General features: G+C 57.1%; 1 protein-coding gene across 1 annotated transcript in view; it reads left to right on the top strand.

Moving 5' to 3' along the window:
* LOC118757798 (uncharacterized) overlaps positions 1-21,517 on the top strand; it is an 80,241-nt gene extending 58,724 nt beyond the window's left edge. Inside the window, 22 exon segments of the mRNA XM_058681086.1 lie at positions 782-912; positions 1,972-2,134; positions 3,458-3,579; positions 4,074-4,214; positions 4,847-4,960; positions 5,058-5,287; positions 5,570-5,621; positions 6,823-6,995; positions 7,255-7,292; positions 7,295-7,434; positions 7,573-7,704; positions 7,871-8,045; positions 8,715-8,857; positions 8,935-9,032; positions 9,881-9,982; positions 9,984-10,042; positions 11,213-11,418; positions 11,505-11,682; positions 12,215-12,324; positions 12,494-12,610; positions 12,757-12,898; positions 20,590-21,517. Coding sequence (XP_058537069.1) covers positions 782-912; positions 1,972-2,134; positions 3,458-3,579; positions 4,074-4,214; positions 4,847-4,960; positions 5,058-5,287; positions 5,570-5,621; positions 6,823-6,995; positions 7,255-7,292; positions 7,295-7,434; positions 7,573-7,704; positions 7,871-8,045; positions 8,715-8,857; positions 8,935-9,032; positions 9,881-9,982; positions 9,984-10,042; positions 11,213-11,418; positions 11,505-11,682; positions 12,215-12,324; positions 12,494-12,610; positions 12,757-12,898; positions 20,590-20,594 — 2,771 coding nt within the window. The 3' untranslated portion in view covers positions 20,595-21,517.
* The last annotated feature ends 2,027 nt before the right edge of the window (positions 21,518-23,544 follow it).

The raw sequence follows: 23,544 nt of genomic DNA, 5'->3' as shown, positions 1-23,544 counted from the left end.
GTCCCCTCTGGCGTGCACACACCATCTTGATGCTCCCCCAACTTTGCTGCAATTTCCCAGTTGCTCACTGGGTCCCTTGGTACCCTCCCTCCCCACATCCCCCTCTGACTTTGAGCCCCTCCAACCGGAAGGTTTTGAGGTGCAGAGCACGCCCCCTGTTGGGGAGATATTGCCACTTCACTCCTGCTTGTCTGGAGTCTGTTGGCAACATCACCCACACTCTAAAAAATGTTTTAACAATTTTTCATCTTTATTTGGAAAACGGAGAGGGAGAGAAAACATTCTGAATCAGGAGCTGACCTTCTAGTCAGTTTGGCTGCAACTTGATGCTCCCCAAAAAGCCTTCTTGTTACATGGCCACACCCATCATATGCTTGTCACCCCAAGCTGCTGCTGGGCGTGTCCAGTGAGGGTCCAGGGACCTGAGCATACCTGTACCTCACTAAGAAAGGGGTGAGACTCCAGAGGTGAGAAAGGTGCGGACAGTAGGAACCCACAAATGTACCACACCAGCGTCCCCACTCCTGTGTGTGCTTTACCAGCTGGCTCACTGTCCACCCCTCCTCGCTTCTGCATCCATTTACAACATTTGTGACTTTCCCTGAAATACCACATTGTCCTTTCAATGCCGGACTCTCCGTTTGGAAACATCCACTCCACAAAACACCTGTTAGGTGCTTGCCTGGTGTGAGATTGGGGCTGCTCAGAGTGGGTACCTGCATGTACCTGCCAAGCAGCACCCCACTCCCCGCGCTGTGCTGTCTCCTGTCCCAGCTGTGAGCCCCTGAAGGCATGAGTGAGGGTGTCCTGGGTGTCAGCGTGGAGCAGTACCGCTTCAACATCAGCAGCAGGCTGGAGGCTGCGAGGGCCAGTGTTGCCAGCACCATCAGCCTGGTGCACACCTTCCCCCAGGTGTGTGGCCGACTGGGGTCAGGACGGTGGGGGGAGTCCTCTGGGGCAGGAGCTGGCAGCTTCTCCCTGCTCTCTGCTTCCTTCCTTGCTTTGGTGCGCAAATCGGGGCTGATGGGGCCTTGTTGTCCACACACACACACACAGTGACTCCCAAGGCAGAGCAGGCATAGTGGGGCGAGCCTGGGTGACTCCTGAAGGACCAGCGCGTGTCAGCTGCATGAGCCTCTTGGGAGCAGTTGGCTCACAGCAGTGTGTGCAGAGTTCCTGGGCAGGAATGGACTCAACAACCAAGCAGCCAGCTGGGAGCAGGAAGTGCTGCTGCCTGGTGCTGGGAGTTCGGGGAGGGGGGTGGTGGTCGGGAGACAGCAGAACCACTGGCAGCTGCGTGGGGAGCCTCCAGGTGGCAGTGCAGGAAGCTACCACAGTGTGCCCTGCCAGGATGCAGGGGTGAGGGTCTGAGAGCTGCTGAAGGGCAAATGTCACACTTTGCATGGCCTGCAGCACCCTCAAGGCCGCCCCTTGGCTGCTGTGGCCCCCACCAGGCCCTGTGCCCTCTGTGGGCCTCAGATCTTCCAGGCGTGTGTCTTGACTTCCTTTGTCCCTTTCTTGACCACACTCACCCCCTTGCCCTTCTGTGTCTGCCACCAGCCCAGAGCCCCTGAGATGCTGAAACCAGGCTTGACTGTCTTTGCACTCAGCTCTGAGCTGGGAGTTGGGGGCCAGTCTGGCTTTGGCAGCCCCTGCAGCAGTGTCCGCTCTGCAGCCTGCGCCCTCTGCTGTTTCTGTGACCACCTCCCCTCCCCCCACTTCAGAGGTGAAGATGTTGAGGCACAAGGAGGGTGGGAACTTGGCCGGGGCTGTATGACACAGGCAAGGCGCTGAGCACTGGCCACGCACAGGGTCTCCCTCCCGTGGCTCACACCTTCCCCTGCCCATTTTCTGCAGTTGTCCGGATATGTGGTGCCACCCAAGGAACTGCCCCCCCTTCTGGAACCTTCTTTCCCACATGATGGTATGCGCTGAGTTCTCAGGGACACCATCCAGGCTTTTCTTTTCCAGCTCTGGGTGCTGCCAGGGGAACTGGTGCTGCAGACTGTGTACAGGCGCACTCGAGGAGCCCGCGTGCTGCTCCAGACGCTGCTGTGGGATGGCTGGGAGGTGGCCCTCAGTGGGAACCTCTCAGGACCCTTCCTTAAGCCCCCTGGAAACCTCAGCCTGCAGGGTGAGTGGAGGTTGCAGCAGGGAGGGTCATCACCCACACACTTGGCATGCCACCGCTGGGCATCACCTTGATTTGTGAGCTCCTCTGGCTTGTGGGATCCAACAGGAAACAAACAGGCCCCAGGCTGTGCCCTAGGGGAAATGGGCAGGGAGCATAGGGGCAGGGGTAGGATCGGGAGCTGGGCTGTGGGAAGCTGTGCAGGCAGGAGGAAGAGCAGGTGCAGGGCCTGCAAAGGCTAGTCCAGCTGGGAGCCAGGAGGAGGGAGATGGTATGAGACGAGCCGGGGTTTGTCCTGGGTGTGCTAAGGTGACAGATAGGACCTGGTGGTCCCTGGCATCCTGGTCTGGCAGACTGGGCGGTGGCCCTGATGTGGCTTCCTGCAGCAGCCTCTGCCAGGAAGTATGAGTCCCAAGGGCCTTCTGGAAAGGGATGTCCCTGCAGGGACTGTAACAGGGGCCTGTGTAGGCTCTCCCCCTTCCCCCGCCAGGCTGTCGCTGTGTGGAGCCCCGTGGCTTGGAGCTGAGCCCAACCTTCTGCCCCACTGGGCATGGGGAAGGAGTGCAGGCGCCAGCATGGCTTCCTTCCCAGGGCCTTGTCTGCCACATGGTGGGGCCTCAGTAGGCCAAGATGCCTGTGTGTTCATGTGCACGTGTATGGGCATGTGTCCATGGCTGCCCTGGGCCAGCAGAGCCACCTGCAGGCCCACACTGCTACAGATCCAGGAGCTGGCTGGTCGGAGGGTGGCTCTCTGGTGTAGGTTCAGGGCCCAAGCATTTGGGTCACGCTCCACTGCTCTCCCAGGCCATTAGCAGAGAGCTGGCTCAGGAGTGGAGCAGCTGGGACTTGAACTGGTGTCCTCGTGGAATGCTGCACCACAATGCCAGCAGCTCACAATTCTGAATACTTTTTTAAAACCTTTTACTTAAGAGGCAGAGACCCAGATCGTTCCTGTGCAGGTCCATTCCCCCAAATGCCTACGACAGCTGGGCTCCAGGCAGGCCAGAGCCGGAAGCTGGGCCCTCGGTCTCCTGTGGGAGTGGCCAGTGCTAGGCGAGGCCAAGCTGCAGTGGTGGCTGATCCGTCAGATGCCTGCCCTGGCCTCACTGGGCTCTGCAGTCCAGTGTCCAGAACAGGCCTAGGCCGCAGTGGCTTGTTCTCCACAGAAGAGTGGCAGGATCTGTGGAGTGCCTGTGTGATCCACCCCCGGCATTGCTGTCCCGTGTCTGGACTCTGTCCTGAGCCGAGTGGGATATGGTGTCAGCTGGCAGGCCCCCAGGCCTTGGCTCACACCCGTTCCCCCTTCCCTGCATGCCCCCTGCCCAGTGGAGCTCACCCACCAGCTGCTGCTCCCCCTGCCCCGGCAGTGCAGCCTCAGCCTCTCCTTGGAGCGCTCGGGTGCCAGCCACCGGGACCGCCTGGCTGTCAGCTGGGATGGCAGGGACCAGGTAAGTGGATAGAGGCCCTGGGTAGGGCTGGGCTGTACTCTGTAGCTTGAGGGGGGACCCTTGGGGCCCTGCTCTGCCAGGAGAGCCTTATCCAAGCCCAGACATGAAGTGGGAACCTGGTGCCTAGCCCCAGTGTGGTGGCAACAGTTGTGGGTAGAGCTTCTCTGTTGGGCCCTACTGCTGGCCCTGACACCAGGAGATTGTGGGGTGTGGGAGGCGGGGCTGAGTTTCACTGCCATGCACACTCTGCCCTAACTCCCACATCTACCGCTTCCACTCCCGTCTATCTCATGGCGGCCTGGGCACCACCTGCCCTCCAAGCCTTGGGTCCCTCCTCTGTGAAATGGGCTGGCATCCCCCCAGGCTGGGGTTTGGTGCCTGGGGCCAGCTATCCTCACCCTGACCTTGTTGAAGGCTGTGTGTAGTTGCGGGGTAGGCAGGGGGACAGTCAGCCCATCGGGGCAAGGTGACTGCCTGGATCATCCCCTCTCCAGCTGCTGCTCTCCTCCTCTCTGTACCTTAGGCAAGGCCAGCTGGCCGGCCGCATGGACCTGGCTCACCCCTTCAACCTTTCCTGGCAGCGAGTGCAGCTCACGGTATTGGCTGAGGGCAGGGGCAGCAAGCAGAGCCGGCAGGTGAGGGGTGACCCAGGAACCCCTGGTGAGGGGGAGGGGGAGGAGGCCCCCAGAGCCCCAGTTCCTTATTAAGCACCTGCTGTGTGCTGAGTGGTTTTTGAAACACACGTACCCGAACCTAGAGGGCTCCCACTATAACGAGGGAGGTGGGTTGTAAGCTTGTCAGCGGGGTTACCATTCATGGTTGTGTGGCTGGCAGCAGCATTCAGCAGGGGACTGCAGGCAGCCCACCTGGCTGAGGGCACAGGTGGCCCTGGCCACTGTCTCAGATTTTGCCTCTGAAATGGAGAATGGTAGATGAGCTGTGTGCCTGGAGACCCGACCCCAAATTCATGCCAAAAGAATGAGTGGAAAAAGACATGTGGTGAGGAGCATTGTGAGGGGTGGGACAGTGAGTGCTGTGATGGGCAACAGCAGCTAGGGTGGCGGGGAAGGGGTGCGGAGGACCACCTGGGGTGGGGCTCCCGCCTGTCCACCTGCATCTGGAACCCCAGGTCTGGGTGTGGAGTCTGAGGCGATTTTCATAAAAAGCCCTGGGTCTCGCACGGAGAAGGTAGGGTTGAGTACAGGGGAGCAGCTAACTTCTCCCCCGACCCCTCTCTGCCTGTGGCCACGACCTCTGTCCCATGCAGGTGCAGCTCACCTGGGATGGAAGACAGCCCCTGACCCTGCAGCTCACCTGGGCCAACAGGTCCTTGGCTCACAGCACCGCCTGGGCTGGCTGCCTGGCTGCCTCCCCAGGCCAGGTAGGCATGCATGACTGCACCCGAGCTGAAAGTGGGGCTCCCAGGGCTCCATTCCCTGAGCCCAGCCTGCAAGGTCATGGTCCTGTTCTCTTGACAGCTGCAGCATGCCTGGGGCCTGAGCTTCCTCCAGGCCTCTGGGGCCCTGACACAGACCCTAGCCGTGTTTAGCCAGGGGCTGCACCTGTCCTGGGACCAGTATGTGGTGCAGCAGAACCTGACTTATGAAGTGAGGTTCCGGGTTCCAGGGATGGCTTTACTTACGGGGCCAGGACGATCTACTTCCTCTTGGGGACGCTTGTTTTTTTCATCTGTAATATGGGTGCAGTAGTCCTTGCCAGCATGAGCTGAGTGCTCAGACCAGCCCTGGAAACTTCTCCCTCCTGGCACAGGCTCTGTCCCTACCCTCTGCCATGTCTTCTCATTCCAGAAGCCTCAGCCGCTGAGGGAGAGCAAGATCCACGTGGAGGCGGGGCTGCAGCATACACTCCGGGTGCCCTGCCTGGAGCTGAGCTCCTGGGGAGAGGTGGGGACCAGCTCCACGCCTTGGCTGCGGGTCTCCCAGCCAGTGGTGCGAGTGCCCTGGGGAAAGGGGCGCCAGCCGTCTTGCAGCGTCCTCTGGTGGCAGGCGGGGGAGGTACAGCGAAGAAGCAGGGACCCCCGGGTGAGAGGCGAGGTGACCGCCAGGTGCTTGTCTTAGCGATGGCTTTGATGGCTATGTAGGGGAGGGGCTGTGGCCACCCTCCTGACCTGAGGGAGTTGGGCAGAAGGAGCCGCCAACCTCTGACCACGGTTTCTCTGCAGCGTGCCCTGGACCACGTTGGGCTGCCCATGGGTTCCCTGTGCCACCAAGACCTAGTCCCAGAACCCGGCCTGCATGGCAGTCTGACCCTCCGCAACCACAGCCGACTGCAGTAGCCTGACTTCTACGGGGAGCTGCAGGTGGGTAGCCGGGACTGCGCTGCTGGGGCCCAGCACTGGCTGGGATGGCCCTGTCCTCTGGTGGCCATGCTTGGAGCTGCAGGCAGACTTCACCAAGGCTCCGTCCCAGCTCTGCCCAGAACAGGCCCTTCCACCACCCTGGCACTGGCCCTTCCTGTCACCAGGAGGCCGTGGGGTGGCCGGAGTTGCGCTCCCAGCCGTGTCTGCCCTGCTCTGGGCCTGGGTCAGCTTACCACCTTTCTTACTTGCAGTGTGTTGCACACTTGGGGAAGAGTGGGACTGCGCATGCTGCTGGCCTGGAATAGTGCTAGGATTAGTGGTGGCTGTTGCTGGCACTGACCTTGGGGGGCGGTCTGGGGAGTGAGCAGATACAGAGATGGGCCCTGGTCCTCTCCCCAAACCATGTGGTCACCTTAGAAGGGCAAGTTTCACAGGTGCTCGGTGAGGGTGCTGGGCACTGAATGGACACATAGCAGGTGCTCAGTGGGAGTGCTAGGTGGGGTGCTGGGCACTGAATGGACATACAGCAGGTGGTCAGTGGGGTGCTTCTACTTCCTGGGTCAGGTGACCTTTACCTGGTAATCTGGCCCTCTTTGAGCCTTGCTTTTCCCCTCTGTTTAACAGGAACATATTTGGTGAAAAAAGTCCCAGCACCACCTGTGTCCCTGGAGCCCAAGTGCTGGGCACCTGTGTGGCAGTCATGTTCCTCTCGCTGGCTTAGGAAGCCTAGGTGTTGGGAATGCTTATAAATACCGCTACCCAGGGTCCCCAGGCTGGGGCCGGGCAGTGGTGGGGTCTTCAGCCATTGGGATAGCAGCGGCTGCCTGGGAGAGGGTGTTGGGCTGGCCGTCCAGGGTCTGCAGAGCTAGCCTCCCCTCAGCCCCTCTGAAGCCTTTGCTTCCCCCTTCCCACCCCTACTGTAGCTGCTCGGCCCCAGGGCTCAGCGCGTGGGTCCGAAATGCCACATATCCACCTCTGCTTCCCGGAGCCTGGTCCTGCTGGAGGGTGCTGTGGGCCGCCAGGCTGAGAGGGTGCGGCTGTCGGTGTCCCAGGCACTGCACTGTCTACAGGTTTCCCTGGCCCACAACAGGAGTGAGTAGAGCAGGGCAGGGTAGGATTGGGGTGCTGAGAGCTGGGGTGATGAAATGGGACCAGGGAAGCCATCAGGAGCACCAGGGGAGTGGCCCATCAGGTGGCTGCACAGATGGCAGGTGGATCAAGCCCTGGGGCCTTGTAGTGCTAGGGCCCCAGGGCTTTGCCTGGAGTCATGGGGAGCCCTAGCAGGCTGTGCCATGTGGGAGGAGAGTGGGAGAAGATAAGGATGCAATCTCAGGTCCTTTCCTGGCCCCAGGGAGAAGAGACGAGAGCGTGGTGCTGCGGGCATGTGCCCACAGGTGGGCAGTCAAGTGGAGGCTCTGCTTCAGAGTAGCAGGCAGCCTGTGCAGCACCTGGGCCGTCTCAGCCTACAGACTGCAAACCAGAGTCTCCTCCTGGCTGCGTGTGGCTGCCCAGGGACCCTGCTGGGCCATGTGGAGGTGAGGAGGCTAGGCTGGGGGCAGGGCCAGCTGAGACCATGCTGATGGTGGGAGCCGCAGGCACACAGCGCCGTGCTGGGCGCCCGCAGCTGGGTAGAAGACCTGCCCATGTCAGGAACCTGTGCCCCCGCCCCACAGTCCAGGATTGCTGCCATGGGATCGCGAGTGTGGGCCCAGCTGGAGGAGGAGATTCACGGCGTGGCCACCTACCTGAGAAGGGTCCAGCTCCTGGTGGGTACACACGCTGGATGGAGTGTGAGGAAGGCAGGAGTGGGGGGATCTCTGTGCGGGGAGTCCCCTCTGGCCTGAGTTCTGACTCTTGCTGACTAGGCACCCTTCCCCAGCATAAGCTTCTGGAATTTCATGTGTCCTATCCCCCTTTCACTGACCCCTGCCTTGGTTTTCCTGCAGCCAGTAAGGGCCATGGATGACCAAGGCAGGCCACCTGCTGCAGCTATCCCGGGCAGGGCTGGAAGCTGTGCAGGTGAGCGGTCAGGGGGCAGCAGCCACATGGGCCGGGAGCCAGGCCCTGCAGGTGCTGACCTGGGACCTGCCCCTCTACCTGGAATGGCTACAGGGGGCGCTGGAGCAGCTGCGGCTAGAGCTGGACCGTGAGTGTGGGGGCGGCTGCAGTCCTGGCCACAGAACTTGGCGAGGCTCACTGCTATGGGGCTTTAGGGCGGGTTCCTGGCTCTGCAGGGCGCCTTGTGTGGCCACGGGCTTGGGAGGGCCTCCCATCCTGGGCCATAGCCAGCTGTGACACCCCCACCCCCAGAGCTCTCCTACCGGGGCTGCAAGCCTACTTTCTCTGCCACCCAGGGGCCCAAGGCTGACCCCTGGCCCAGCTGGGAACTAAGCTCGGAAGAGATGCCCACCCCCCCAACCCTCGCCCTTCCCTGGCCGGGTCAAACGAGTGACAACACCTTTATCCCTGCTCCTGCAGCCACCCCAGGGTGGTGACTGATCAGGAGCCTGTCTTGTGGCATTGTAGCTAGGACCTCCAGTCTGGTGTCACAGCACACCTCCAGCACTCCCTGCCCCAAAGAAGCTGTGGCTCCTGTGTGGTCTGCTGGGCATCTAGCAGTCCTCACACCTCAGCCAACCCTTAAGGCTTCCAAAAGGAAAGGCTCCAAGGTCACAGTGGGCAGCACTGGATTGGGTAGAAGCCAGGAGCCTGCAGCTCCATCTGGGCCTCACACACGGGTGCAGGTTCTCTGCTGCCTTCCCAGACATGTTAGGATATTACTGTGACAGGCTGCAGCATGGGCTCCCTGTTGCAGGCCCCCTGGCCACGCTGCAGGAGGCCTACCTGGAGGTGATGCTGCGGCCCCTGGCGGAGGTGTGGCAGGAGCGGGCCCAGGACAGCATGCAGCAGCTGCTGGGCAGCTGGCTTCCCAGGTCCATCGAGGGCACCCTGGAGCTGGTGAGGTGGGGCCGGGACAGGTGGAGGGTGCTCGGCTGCAGGAGGATGGCCTTGACAGCTCATGCCCTGTCCCACAGGCCCTCCAGCAGACCCTGACCTGGGTCGAGACCACACTCACACGGGCGCTGAACCCTCTATGTTGGCCCCTGCTGCGTGTCTACAGCTTCTCAGCTCAGTGAGACGCCTCTGTCCAGAGGAGGTTAGCCTTCCAGGTAGGGGTGGGGTGGGTAAGCAGGTATAAGGTGGACAGGACCACATCCAGGGCCTGCTGCGCGGTACAGCCTCTATTTCACCATCCTGGATTTATTTATTATTTATTTATTATTTTTGAGAGAGCAGGGGAGATCGAGAGCTTACATGTACTGGTTTACTCCCCAGAGAGCCCTGGGTTGGAACTGAGCTAGTCAGGAGCCAGGAGCTTCTTCCAGGTCTTCCACTTTGGGTACAGGTTCTCAAGGCTTTGGGCCATTCTCCGCAGCTCTCCCAGGCCACAAGCAGGGAGCTGGATGGGAAGTAGAGCATCCAAGGTTAGAACTGGTGACTGTATGGGATGCCAGCGCTGCAGGTAGAGGCTGAGCCTACATACCACAGTGCCAGTCCCAAGGCCCTGTTTTTAAAGGTTTTCACCACACGAGGCTGTCTAGGGCTTCCTGGAACAGACCCTGCTGGCCGTAGGTGGGTCTGAGCTCCTCTGCATCTGCCATCTGACACAAAGACAATCACAGGACAGGGGTGGTGGTTGGGCGAGGGCATGGCAAGGGGCCTGGCCCTGGGGTGAGCCGAGGTGGGGTGTGCTGTGCCTTGCACACGTGTTGAGAATAAAGCCCGGGGGAGGATTCCTTCCCCAAGAGGCAGAGAGCTCCCAGTCCCAGGATCCTTGGGCTCTGGTTTCAAAGTCCCAGCCATGGACTGGCACCCACACCACCACTCGCACCTGTATTGCATGGCCTAGCCCCAAGCCCTTCACTGTTTCCCAGCCAAGGCACCTAAGGCGGCCAGCAGATCTGACTCGTTTCCCTGCAGGAACTTCTCAGTGCTAGTAACGGTGCCGCTGCTGCCCGCAGGGGATGGGCCCTGGGACGTGGCCCGGGTGACCAGCTACCTGGTGGAGGAGCAGCTGCTACGCCAATGTGCCCGCCCTGTTCTATGGGCTCCACCAGCGCCTGCTGGGGAGTCCCCTGCAATGTGAGTCCTGCCCCTGTGCTCCCTGGGGTGGGGGTCTGGGGGAGGCCCTCCTAGGCCTGGCCTGGCCCAGAACTTATGTGGACTTCCCGAGGTCATCTGGGGCCCCAGCTGTGGTTTATGTCCAGAGCCAGGGGAGAGGGGTGCATGCTAGAGCTCTGGGCCAGCTTGCTCCCAGAGGACCCTGCTGGACTTCCTCGGGCAGCTGGAAAGCTGCTAATTGAGCCCAGACTCCAGGGTGAGGCAGGGCTTGCGGCCAAGGGCCGTTGGGGGACCGGATGTGGTGCTGGGGGAGCGTGCGCTGGCTCCTGCCTGCTGTGGGGCGGGGTGGGGTGAGGCTGCCAACCTCTCTGGACCCTGAGAAGTCCAGATTCAAGCAGGGTGTGGATCAGGGAAGCAGCTCACGTCTGGGTGGGGGTGCTGCACCTCCCCGGCTATGCTGTACGCATGATAGGTAGCAGCCTGTGCTGGCCTTGACCTGACGTGGGCTCTATTGCAACTTGCTGAAGTTGTAATAAGCTCCACTTGTGTGCCAAAGGCAGTGCCTCCTGCCCTGCCCACAGGCAGACTGGGTGAGGGGAAAAATGAGAGCTTAAGAAAGAGGGCTTCCTTTTGCAGACCTTGAGGGGATCTGAGCCAGGCCCTTGCCTGGTGGCTGATGGTGCCTTGGCCTGTGGGCTTAGAAATAGTTCCTGTACCCTCCCAGCCTTCCTGCCCTGCAATCCCTATGCCTTGCCTTGGGCTATTCTCAGTGCTCCACTTGCTGCCTGTGTTTGGTTTTAAGATGTATCTTTACTTGAAAGTAGCTTCCATGCACAGGCTTGCCCCCCAAAGAGCTGCAATGGCCACAGCTGAGCCAGTTGGAAGCCAATTGCCTGGGTTTCTGCTCCCAGGGGTAGCTGTCTGTCACCTTGGGTTTTAGGACATTTTTACTACCCTGAAACTCTGTGGCCCTGTCCCCACCCCAGCAACCCCCAAACTGTTATGTCTGATTCTGCACACCGCATCCACCTGCTGTCATGAGCTATGACTTAAGCATGAAGCTTCCAGGGCTCACCTGGGTCACAGCAGCCATCTCAGTCTTGGGTTGGTCAGGAAATTAAGGTCTCTGGACACTGGAATGGGGGGTCCTAGGGTTCTGGGCTCACCCGTGCTGGGGCCTCTTCTCTCCAGACCATGCTGTGGTGGCTGGGGCCTGGCATTGGGTGACCTTTGACAGCCAGGTGTGGGATCTCGGTGCCCGCTGTGGCAGCCTCTTGCTGGCCCAGGACTTGGTGCACGACACATTCGTGCTAACGCTGAGCTGGGACAACTCGGGGCTTGCAGCCCTGTCCATGGAGCTACCGAACATGACCCTCATTGTGTACCCTGCACTGAAGGTGAGTGGGAGGGAATGGGGGGCGCCCAGTCTCACCTGTCCCCTTGTGGACAGGAATGTCTTGCTCAGCCCCTTGGTGGCACACAGGCCTACACCCTGCACCAGCCTCCACTGCCATGGCAGAGCTGTCCTGCCCCAGGACTGCCTCCAGCTACCATAAGGAGGGACAAGGCCCGGGTTGAGCTCACCAGCGAGGACGGATTCTCCATCTCCTGTGACCTACAAGCTGGCCTCTGCAGCCTGACTCTGGGCCTCTGGCAGCACGGTGAGTCTGAGCCTCGGGGCCTTGGTGCTGGCCTGAAATGGCTGTTCTTCACTGCCAGTCCCCTGGGTGGAAGGCGAGGCATGCCACCCTATTGTATTCCCACCAACCCTAGCCGGCCCCAGGGTGTGGGCATTCAGGAGAAAGTAGCCTCGAGGGCTCAGCCTCGGGACAGATGGACACAGGGTGGCCTTGCTGCCTTGGTCACCTCCATGCTGTGACCACCCCAGGGGTGGTGTGACACTTGTGTCCTCTGCTCCTCCCAGCTCAGCCCCAGTGACAGATGCATTGGCCAGGGTTGAGTCTTCCTTGGGCTTCCCTGGTTCCTAGCTGCAGGGCAGGAGCTGGGGCCCCCTTTCCTAGGAAGGATCCTCGGCTGGGAGTCGGCTCTGCCTCAGCCCTTTCACCTAGAGGTGGCCCGAGGCCCAGCCGGGAGAGTACCAGTGCTGTTTCTTGGAACAGTTCAGAGCCAGACCTGAGGGTGGGAGTCAGGGGACATGAGCACTCATGCCCGCCAGCCCCTTTGGCCCTGCAGGTGCATCAGCTGGCCTTCTGGGCACCAACACCAAAGAGGCAGGAGACGAGCTGCTGCCGCCAGATGGCACGAAGGCCAGCAGCCTGGAGAAGCTCACCCGGGCCTGGCAGGTCTGACCGGAGCTCCAGGGTAGATGTGCTCCTGGGAGGGTGGCACCCAGCTGGGAATCCCTGAAGGCTGCTGGTTCCAGAGCCCAGGGCCGTACAGGTGACCTGTCCCTGTCCGGGATGTGGGGCAGCTCCTCTGAGGCTAATGTGCTTGTGGGGTCTGCACCTGCAGGTTGGGAAAGACTGTGAGACCACAGAGGACACTCAGCAAATATGCTCAAGCCAGGGCCCCACCTGCAGGGCCTTCTTCCAGGACCCCCAGTCTAGCTTGGGCAACTGCTTTCAGGTGGTAAGTGAGAGAGGCTGGACTTGGGCCCTGGAGGGAGGCTGCTCAGCCATGGGGCCCAGGACAGCCCCTGGCTTGCCTGCCAGCATACCTTATACCCCCAATCCTTGGGTTTGGCAAGACCTGTGACCGGAGGGTGCCGATTCCAGGTGGACCCCACATCCTTTCTCAGCATGTGCATCTAGGATGCCTGTGGCCCCCAGGAACGCCAAGTTGCCTGCAGTCTGGCAGCCGCCTACATCCACCTGTGTGCCCGCAGTTCCGTGCCCCTGGACCCGCTGCCCCAGTGCGGTAAGCTGGGACCTAAGCCCCTGTCTACGGGGACCCAAAGGGAGTATTGTTAGGACAAAAAGAGGCCTGCTTAGAGCAAGTGTCTGCAGCAGGGCTGGGGACTGTGCAGCCCCTGAGTTCTTTTTTTTTTTTTTTTTAGCCCCTGAGTTCTATAAAGCCCAGGACTTCGCCTGATCCAGCCCAGCCAAGGCTCACCATGCAGGTGACTCCAAGCGTAGCCAGTCCCTAGCAGGCTCACACTGAAGCTTTGTGTGGCCCGTATGTGGCGCTATGCATCTCTAAATGTCCCACCCTTGGAGACAGGTCCCCTGCCCTGGTCTCATGTCCACTCCTGCACATTCTCAGTCTGTCGCACGCCCCCTGCAAGGTTGGAGAGGTCGAGGCTCACCCCAAGTGCTCTGGCCTACCCTGGCAGGAAGGGCCACCCATGCCCTGCAGAGGCTGATACATTTGGAAACATACAATAAAAAGTCATCACCTGAGGGAATTTCTAGGAATGGAAAACTTCCTGGGTTCAACAGCAGTATGCTACGGAGCAGAGAACCTGAGTGTGATCAAGGGCAGGGGGTCCCACCTCTGTGACGGGTCCATATGAGATCCCTGTGAACGCGGCTGCAGAGAAGCCACACCCAAGCAAGGATCTCGGTGCTGCTTCCCGGAGGAGAGAGATCTCCTGTCAGGGAAAGGGAGGCAAGGAGAAGGCCTTCGTCCACCATGAAGGACAGACCAACAACTAACAGAGTAAACTTGATCTCAGCTTCTACCACCAGGCACCCGGTCACGGCATGTGCAGTCCAGGTCTTGCAGTCTGAGCTGCCTCCTGCTGCAGGACAGAGCCCAGGGGGTCTGCAGAGCTGGACATACTAGAACGGTCGGCTGAGGCAGTCATGGAATGGGAAAGGAATGACATGGTGGAGGCACATTGCCAGGGCGGGGACAACCCCTCGGCGTCTGCCGAAGGATGAACACCTCTGGTGGGACCACCTGGGCGAACCTCACAGCCCCTCGGCATTGCATCCATCTTTTAACAGACACCTGTAAACGGCTTGAGGCCTGGTGGGGCAAAAGACTAGACAACAGAAAGCCCAGAGTAGGACTTGCAGAAGGGACATCAGGACACTGGATTTCCTCATCTAGGTAAATAAAAGGTGACTGCTCTGTATAAGACCCTGGTAAGGTGATGGAAACAGAAAAAGTTGTCAAGTCACATTTCTGACCAAGGATTCTTCCTGACCATATAAACAACTCTGTCAACTCCAAAGTACAAAACATACCTAGGGCCTGGTACGGTAGCCTAGTAGCTAAAGTCCTCACCCTTTTTTTTTTTTATTATAAAGTCAGTATACAGAGAGGAGAGACAGAGAGGAAGATCTTCCATCCAATGATACACTCCCCAAGTGAGCCGCAACGGCCGGTGCACGCTGATCCGATGCCGGGAACCTGGAACCTCTTCCAGGTCTCCCGTGCGGGTGAAGGGTCCCAATGCATTGGGCCGTCCTCGACTGCTTTCCCAGGCCACAAGCAGGGAGCTGGATGGGAAGTGGAGCTGCCGGGATTAGAACCGGCGCCCATATGGGATCCTGGGGCGTTCAAGGCGAGGACTTTAGCTGCTAGGCCACGCCGCCGGGCCCAGTCCTCACCTTTCACGCACCATAGGCATTGGTTCTATTCCTAGCAGCCCAGCTTTCCATCCAGCTCCCTGCTTGTGGCCTGGGAAGGCAATTAGACAGCTGAAAGCCTTGGGACCCTGCCATCTGCGTGAGACCCAGGAGAGGCTCTGGGCTCCTGGCTTCAGATTGGCTCCAGCTCCAGACGTTGCGGTCACTTGGGGAGTGAATCAATGGATGGAAGATCTTCCTCTGTCTCTCTTCCTTTCTGTATATCTCACTTTCCAATAAAAATAAATCTTTAAGAAACTACCCAGGAGAACAATGGGCTAACAGCAGGGCGATGCACTGGCATTATGCAGTGGGTTAAGTCAGCATCCCATATCAGAAGGCTGGCTCGAGTTTAGGCCTGGCTCAGATGTGACTTGTGGCCATCTGGGGCATGAACCAGTAAATGGAAGATTAATCGCTGTTGTTCTACCTTGTAAACTATTTTTTTAATATTTATTTCTATTGAAAAGGCAAATTTACAGAGAAGAAGAGACAGAGCTTCCATCTGCTGGGTCACACCTTAAGTGGTCACAATGAGGAGCTGAGCTTCTTCCAAGTCTCCCATGAGGCTACGGGGTTCCAAGGCCTTGCACCATCCTCTGCAGCTTTCCTTGGCTATAAGTAGGGAGCTGAAATGAAAGCGGAACAACTGGGACACACACCAGCATCCATATGGGATTCTGGCACTTGCAAGATGAGGATTTAGCCGCTGAGCCATTGGACTGGGCCCTCCAACAACAAATTTTTTTTAAGACTTATTAATTTTATTGGAAAGTCAGATATACAGAGAGGAGGAGAGACAGAGGAAGATTTTCCATCCACTGATTCACTCCCCAAGTGGCCACAACAGCTGGAACCGATCTGAAGCCAGGAGCCCAGAGCCTCTTCTGCGTCTCTCACGCAGATGCAGGGTCCCAAGGCTTTGAGCCGTCCTCAACTGCTTTCTCAGGCCACAAGCAGGGAGCTGGATGGCAAGTGGGGCCGCCGGGATTAGAATTGGTGCCTATATGGGATCCTGGCACACGCAAGGTGAGGACTTTAGCTACTAGGCTACCATGCTGGGTCCCCAACAACAAATTTTTAAAAACATCTCTCGACACTTCACCCAAGATGACATAACAATTTGTTAGAAAATCATGCCAGTTCTAGAAGCATGTTCAGCTGCAACAATGACCATATTGGTGCCAGAGCTTGAAAAAGCCACATTCAGACAGGCATGAAGCCCTACCTGAGTGCAGTCTTTCTGGTAGTCCCAATTCCTGGCTCCTCCCTGGATCGTAAGGGAGGAGCCTGGACTGAAGGCGTTGGCTTGCTCCTGAGGTGTGGGGCTGCCTCCTGTCGTGCCTGACATGGAGCACCCAGGAGAATGGACACACAACATGGGTGTCAGGCCAGAGGGGCCCGCAAGGGCCAGTGTGGACTGCACTGTAGGGGGTCTGTGCCACCTCAGTGCCTGGGAGGGGGAGCACAGCATCACATAAAACCCCCAAGCAGCAGCAGCAGGGCCCAGATTAGAGAGCGGCTCTGGAAGCAGCCCGGCGTCCTGGGGCTAGAACTCAAGTGTGCCAGAGGCAGCACACTGAGCCTTCCCCTAGTGCAGAGCGAGTCAGCAAACACCAGGAGAGGTAGCTTCTGTTGGAAAGCCAGTGCATGCCGAAGGCTCACGAGGCCTGGGGCCCATGTGTGTGTGTTGGGGGGCAGTGCGTTAAACCTGAGCCTAAGACTCCGGTATCCCTAAAGGGCGCCAGTTTGAGTCCCAGCTGCTCCCTGCTGATGCACCTGGAAGAGCAGGAGATTGCTCAAGCATCTAGGCTCCTGCACGTGCATGGGAAGCCCGGACGGGTCCTAGCCTAGTCCTGGCAGCTCTTGCTGCAATTTGGGGTGTGAACAAATGAATGGGAGATCCTTTTCATTCTGCATTTAGAATAAATACTTTACAAAACCCCACAAACGTTTACAAGAAATAGGGAGATGAGACCCACTCAAAGGAACCAAATAAATCTGCAAAAAACGACGCTGAAGAAATAGGCCTCTGATATTCCTGGAAGAGCTTCCAAATAGTACTCAACTCTGAATGGAAGAACATAGAAAACCAGGAAAATGTTACGTGAACAAAATGAGACTACGGCATGTTATAGAATAGGACCAGATTATTCCTAGAGCTGAGAAACAGTCACTCGAAAAAAGAAAAGTAAGGGGGGTTTAAACGTTGGGCTCCCCAGGAGCAGATGGGCTTTTTCAAATTATTCACTCTGAGAAGCAAAGGAAGAAAAGTGAATCCAGCCTCAGGAACTTTTGGGAACCCATCAAGGAGACCATAAACACACAATCTCGGGGGGAGACAGGAAGGGGGCGAGGGTTTATTGGAGAAATAATGGTAAGAACTTCCAGACTGGGGAAGGAAGTGGAGACGCAGAATACAAGAAGCTCAGCCAGCTGCACGTAGGGGAAGCCCACAGGAGGTCTACGCCAAGACGTGCTACACGTGTAAGGACGTGCTGGCACGTGTAAGAGGACGTGTAAGAGGACATTGGAAGCAGCGGTTTCCTTTTGAGACTTGTCACCTACAAGGGGGCCTGGAAAAGGTCCTCTTCTGGATTTCTCTAGACACCTTGCCAGGCACAGAGCACCAGACTAAGGGGTACTTCCTGTGTGAGAGGAAAGCAGTGCACCTGCCACAGCCACCCTCAGAAACTAGGAGGGAAATTGGGACCCTCACCGATAAGCAGCAGCAGAAGGAAGCCAAGGCTTCTGACCTCCCCACGACGTGCTGAAGGCATCTTCCGGGTCATAGCAGGTGCTACCCAGATCAGAACGTCAAGGCCAGTATCTATGATTTTGGTTCATAATTCTGCTTTTAACTCTTATGGTTTTTTAAAATCCCAAAGTAACTATACATCAATATCAATGGATATACCATAAATAAAGATGTAACTTGTGACAACAACAAAGGTGGTGTGACAGCTGCTTAGGAGAGTGTAATTCAACTGGAGTTGCTACTTGTTTCAGTAGTGTTGTACACACTCACTTGACGTGGGCACATGAGGCGTGCTCCAGGAGACAACGTGCCAGGCCACAAGCAGAGGGCCTCGGCTTAGAGATGAACTCTCCCAGGAGGGAAACTGGATCCGCCCTAATAAGGATGCACCACAAAGTTCATGGAAAATGGAATGAAAGGCCACACATGCTTTGTGACGTGTTTGAAGAGCTGCCTGTGTGGAAGTGAAAAGGCACAGTTCTGAACAGCCAGTGGGTCAGAGACCAGAATGGCAATGGGCATAAGAACTAACCCAGGCGTCTGGGCTGCAGCCCAGGCAGCGCCCAGAGGGAAATTTGTAGCTGCATTCAGGTGCTTATGTTACATAAGGGACAAGAGCACCGCAGTGGAGACACCCCTCGGGACTGTCACGTCCCAGGTCCTCTGCGTCCAACCTGTGAGACTGCAGGGGACAGCTCTGAGTGCCTGGGCCCCTGCCGCCCACCTGGGAGGCCAAGATTGAATCCCAGGCTCCTGGCCTTACCCTGAACTCTTGTGGGGATCGGAAGAGTGAACCAGTGCCTGGAAGGCTCTCTGCCTTTTAGAAAGAAAATAAAGAGGAAACATCGCAATCTACCTTTACACCATAAGTTAGTTTAAAAAAAAAACAGTGAAGCCTAAAACTACTGGAAGTCAGAAACAACAAAGAAAAATGGGGAACATCCGTCAGCAAAACCGAGATTTGCTGCTTTTAAAACATCAGCACTGACAAACCTTGAGCTAGACTGGCTGAACAAAGATTAAAAGAACTAAGTCAACAATGGAACAGGAGGGCTGGCAGTGCAGGATCCCAATCCTTGGGTGTATTTTTTTTTTCTTACAGTAATGGAAAAATCCATCGTGAAATTCACATGGGATTTCAGAGGATCCTAAGTAACAGAAACAATCTTGAAAAATAAAGTCCAACATGTCCCCGTTTTCCAGCTCCATAATTGCTACAGGAAACTGCCGGCAGATGGACACGTGGGCCAGTGGAATGGGATGCTGGGTCCAGGAACAAACCTTTGCAATATGGCTACGTGACCATCTGTGTTACCAACAGTGTCCTGAAATGTCACAAAGTGACTCCAAGAACATCAGAGACCTAAAACCATCCAACCCCTAGAAGACAGCCAAGAGGCCGAGCTTCGGGCCCCTGACTTTGGCAATCATCCCTGGGATATGACATCAGAGGGCAACCCGAGAAAAGACACAGTGGACCGTACGGGAAGATGCTGTCCACAGAGTGGACCAGACGGCGGGTGGGAGGACAGCACACATTTGCACATCAGCATCCGTGGCACGTGCGGAGCTCCAGGAGCGCAAAGGAAGGACAACGCCAGGGTTCTCCAGAGATGCTCAGGGCCCACGAGCTTACAGAGATGCTTGCCGCCGCCTAACATGCGAACGCCGAGTGCAGTGCACAGTGAGCAAGCACCTCCTACTTGGTGGGAAACTGCAGGGGTCTAGGGCTCCTGTGACAGGCACGTTGCAGTCAGGACAGGCCACAGAGCAGCCGCTGTGAAGGGAGGCCCCTCTGTCTGACAGTCAGCAACACCGCTTCTGGGAAGTGCTCCCCCCACCACGCTTTGACACACCCTGTTCACAGCAGCCTGGACACAGTGGCCAGAAGGTCCTTAGCAGCCCAGCTGTCCACTGACGTCACTGCAAGTCCAGCACACACCACCATGTGCATCATGCCACATAACGGGGTTCAGTTCCCAGAAGATGAATGCCACAAGATTCCACGTACTGGAGGCAGAGCTGGAGTGGTCAGATTCACAGGAAGGAGGACGGCGGCTGCCAGGGGCTGGGTCCAGGGCAGTAGAGGGGCTGTTTTCTGAGTACAGAGTTTCACTTTTGCAAGATCTGGCAAGTTCTAGAGATCAGTTATATAATCACACGGGTGTGCTTAGCAAAGCTAAACCGGGTACTTGGAAATGGCTAAGGTGGTAAATTTTTGTGAGGTACTTTTGTGAGTTATTTTTATCACCGAAAGTATTTTTAGTTAAACACATTGACCAAGCACCTCTTCAGTGCTGGTATGGTGCTGCAATAAATGTAGTGCTCTATGTTATGTACATATAAAACCTATAAAACCTAAGCTAGACTTCTTTCATTTTTTAATCCTGTAAATTTTATTTTTGATTATTTTTACATATTTAAGTAGGATGAGAAGGGTCAAGGGCTAGAAGAAAGTGGGTGAGACCATTGTTTTGACATTCTCTTTTTTCCTTCCGGTATCTTGGGGGAGGGGAGAGATAAGGGGAGAAACCAAACCCAGAGTCCCCAATGTGGGGCATGCTCCGAGGGTCCTACTCAGGTGGTTTTGATAGTTCAACAGTTCTGTACTGCTGTACATCTTGCCACTCCAATCACGATGAAATCTCTCCAGACTCCACTGACTAAGCCAGACTCTTAATGAGACAACATTCTGAGTGCAAGAGCCAGCCCAAACACACCTAGACAGATTCACACAGGCCCTCGAGCATGGGGCCGCTCACAGACGGGTTTTGGAAGGGAACTGGGAATTGTGACAGGTGCCCTATAGCGGAATGAGCCTCACAGCCAAGGAGCAAGGCTGGCTTTGGCTGCAATAGAGAATCATCCCTGGGTCACTGGATGGTCCACGGCCATCAGCTGCTCCACACCTCATTCCTCCTCTCCTGCGGGATCCTGCCGGCATGGCTCCTAGCAACCCTTTGTTCCCCATCTCTTGTTAAGTGGATTCTTGGTGCTCTCCAACCTCGTGTGCTGGGGTTCAGCTGGTCCCTGCCTTTGCCTGGCAGTGCTGTCTCTTGGGTGCCTGCAGCCAGGGCCTGACAGAGCAAGCACGTGGCAGCTGTCTGTTTGCTGAGGGCCTCAGCAGATTGGGCCTAGTGCCCGCAGGTGCTGGGAACCTCCTGCCCAAGGGCATGACATGGTGGGTGGCAGGTGGCTAGGTGTCCAATATGTTACCCAGAGACAGCGGTGCACCCTCTTCTGTGCCCTGTAGCCCAATCCCCTCTCCTTTGCAGAGTGAGATTTCGACGGGCCAGTGCATTCCAGCTCCTTCACCTCCTGCTCTGATCCTGGCTCCTGGCATGGTCAAAGCTGTCAGCTGGGATGGGACCACCAGTACCACGTGCCAGGACACTCAGAGAAATGGCACAGGCTCTGGGTACAAGAGGGAAGAGCCATGTGTCATTTTCAAAATACTCCAGGCTTGGGGAGGAGGGGTTGGTGGTGGCAAAACACCTGGTCTGGGCCTTCCTCCACCTGCCCCAGGAGATGGCTCAACTTCTCTTGGGGCTTCAGTAACTGCTGTCACCCCACCAGCCCTGCAGAGCGGCAGAGGAATCTGCAAGATGGGGCTCCCCTGGCTGGCTCCAGGGGTCTTGTGAGGCCTGATGCTCCTTCAGGGAGGTCACAGCCCCAAGCCCTTTAATCAAGAGCTTAGCTGAGGGCATCTGTGTTCAGAGTGGACACCAGGGACTCAGACCAGGCTATAGCGTTCAGAGAGTTCCAGTATCTTTTGGGAGACAGGTTCCCCCTCAAGTTCTCAACCAAAAAATAAAGCTGTTGAGATCCAGGAACCTGTCCCCTAGGTTGCTGCAACTGCCCCGTGGGGGCCCTAATGGCTTGGAACAGCCCCTTGCTAGCAGGCCTCCTCAAGCCCTTTCTACACTGAACCTTTCACGGGAGCTGGTAAGAGTACAAATTTCTGCAAGGGGCCCCGGGCTGTGGTACAGCAGGTGAAGCCACACACATGAACTCCAGAATCCCAGCTGCTCCACTGCCCACCTAGCTCCCTAATGTGCCTGGGAAGCAGCAGAAGATGGGCCAAGTGCTTGGGCCCTGCCACCCATGTGGGAGGCCTCAAAGAAGTTCCTGCCTCTGGCCTGGCCGAGCCCCAGCCCTTGTGGTCAGCTGGGGAATGAACCAGCACAAGGAAAAGCTCTTTCTCTTGCTCTTTCCAAAAGCTGCAGATTCCAGATACAGGGTGAAGCCTCAGGCGTGAGGAGTGGGCCGGCTGGTAGGCCTGACGCCAGACTTGCCTCCGGCTTCCGCCTGCTCCCTCAGTCCCTGATGCACAGCAGGTGTGTGGTCTGGAATGTGTGGGGATGAGGCGGCCGGCCTGCCCCTTTCCAACATCTGGAAGGAAGGGAAGGGGCCTAAGTCACTAGCCCAGGACCCCAGGGCCTAGGTGCTACTCTGGGTGCCTTGCAAGAGGTCAGCTCCTTTCCTAGGCCTCCCAGTGGCTTTGTAAGAAACAGACAACTGTTAAGTAAAAGCAACCAAAGCTGGGGAGCTGCAGAAACACCCAAGGTCATACAACCACATGAGCTGCATCGCCCACTTTCTGCTTTTGTAACAGCCTTGGGCCACAGCCTACTCATTACAGTTAGCCGTGTCCCCAGCTGAACTGTGCAGTGCTGCTCCCAAACGCCCCCGAAGTCATGCCATACATCAGAGACGCCCCCCGACAACCTTCAGCAAGGCCAACAGTCCACCAAGAAAGGTCATCACTGCACGCCAAGGGGCTCAAGTTGGATGCTCCTGTAGTTTACAGCCAAGCATCTGGGATTTCCAATCCAGAAAAGAAACGAGCAGCGTTTCCAGCCTCTCCCCTACGCTCTGTCAGTCAGGTTTAGCATGAATGCAGCAGCAGGCTGAGCACTGGCAGGAATGCAGGGGAGAAAGAGTTCTCCCTTGTCGGGACAAAGCTGACAACACTGACGCTGTGCACATGTGTCTGCACGCGCACGCACAGAGCGTACAGGGGGACGATGCCCGCGCAAAGATGAGTCAGTATTCACATCTACAGCGCGTCATGAGCAACCAGACAGGAAAAGAGCATCTCTCAGGCCCGTGAGAGGACCTGGTGCTGGAACAGAGCCAGAAACAGACGCAGCACGGAGGAGGAGTGGACGCCTGGGGCAGCCTTCCTGCTGACCGCATGTGAAGGAAGGGCGAACGCAGCGTCACCTGGAGGGCTGCATCAGCAGTGTTTCCGGGGTGAGGGCACGCCCACACCAGTGCCCGCCAGCCCCGCAGAGCGCCAGGCGAGTCCTCCTTCCTTGGGAAGGTGCCTGCATTCTGGGAAACCTAAGAAACTCACTCGCAGGACTTCATCCTGAAAACCCAGGCGGGAAGGAAGGGAAATGGTTCCCAAAAATTTCAAAATAATTTCATTCTTCAAAAAGATAAAAAATTATAAATAGCCAACTGAAAAATGATTAAGTCTGTGGTAGTTATTAGATGCAATATTTTGCAACAATTTGTCAGAAAGTCCAATATAAGGCAATGTTTTAACAGAAAAAAGCTTAGGGTACAGCAAACAGGGCTGCATACCTACCACATTTAAAAATGGTTGTGGGGCCCGAGACAGTAGCCTAGTGGCTTAAGTCCTCACCTAGCATGCAGGGATCCCATATGGGCACCAGTTCATGTCCTGGCTGCTTTACTTCCCATCCAGCTCCATGCCTGTGGCCTGGGAAAGCACTGGAGGACGGCCCAAGTGCATGGCATCCTCACCAACATGGGAGACCTGGAAGAAGCTCCTGGCTCCTGGCTCCCAGCTTTGGATCAGCTCAGCTCTGGCTGTTATGGCCATCTGGGGAGTGAACCAGCAGATGGGAGATCTCTCTAACATTGCCTTCCAAGTTAATAAATAAACCTTTAAAAAAATAAAAATTCCCTTTCTATTGCTATCATGCTGTTTGTCCTGAAGATTTCAAAAAATTGGGAGGAAGAAGGGAGGAAGTGTCTGTGGATAGATAAGTAGCACAACGCCCATGCGTGTAAGTCAGCCGTCGGAGGTGCTTGGGATGGCATGGATGGCGCTGAGGATGTTATGTGACATGCCATGAGCCAGGCTCAGGGGTCCCACATCGTCTGAGCGCTCGGCTAGGCACGGGAGGTGGGAGGCGGCGAGCTGCTGAGCTCGCCCTGGGAGAGACTGCCAGCAGTCACACTTTGCCATCAGCCGA

The sequence above is a fragment of the Ochotona princeps genome, chromosome 24 (assembly GCF_030435755.1).
Source record: "Ochotona princeps isolate mOchPri1 chromosome 24, mOchPri1.hap1, whole genome shotgun sequence".
Taxonomy (NCBI): Eukaryota; Metazoa; Chordata; class Mammalia; order Lagomorpha; family Ochotonidae; genus Ochotona; species Ochotona princeps.
Note: the sequence above shows the minus strand (reverse complement) of the source record. Positions and strands in the feature narration are given on the sequence as shown.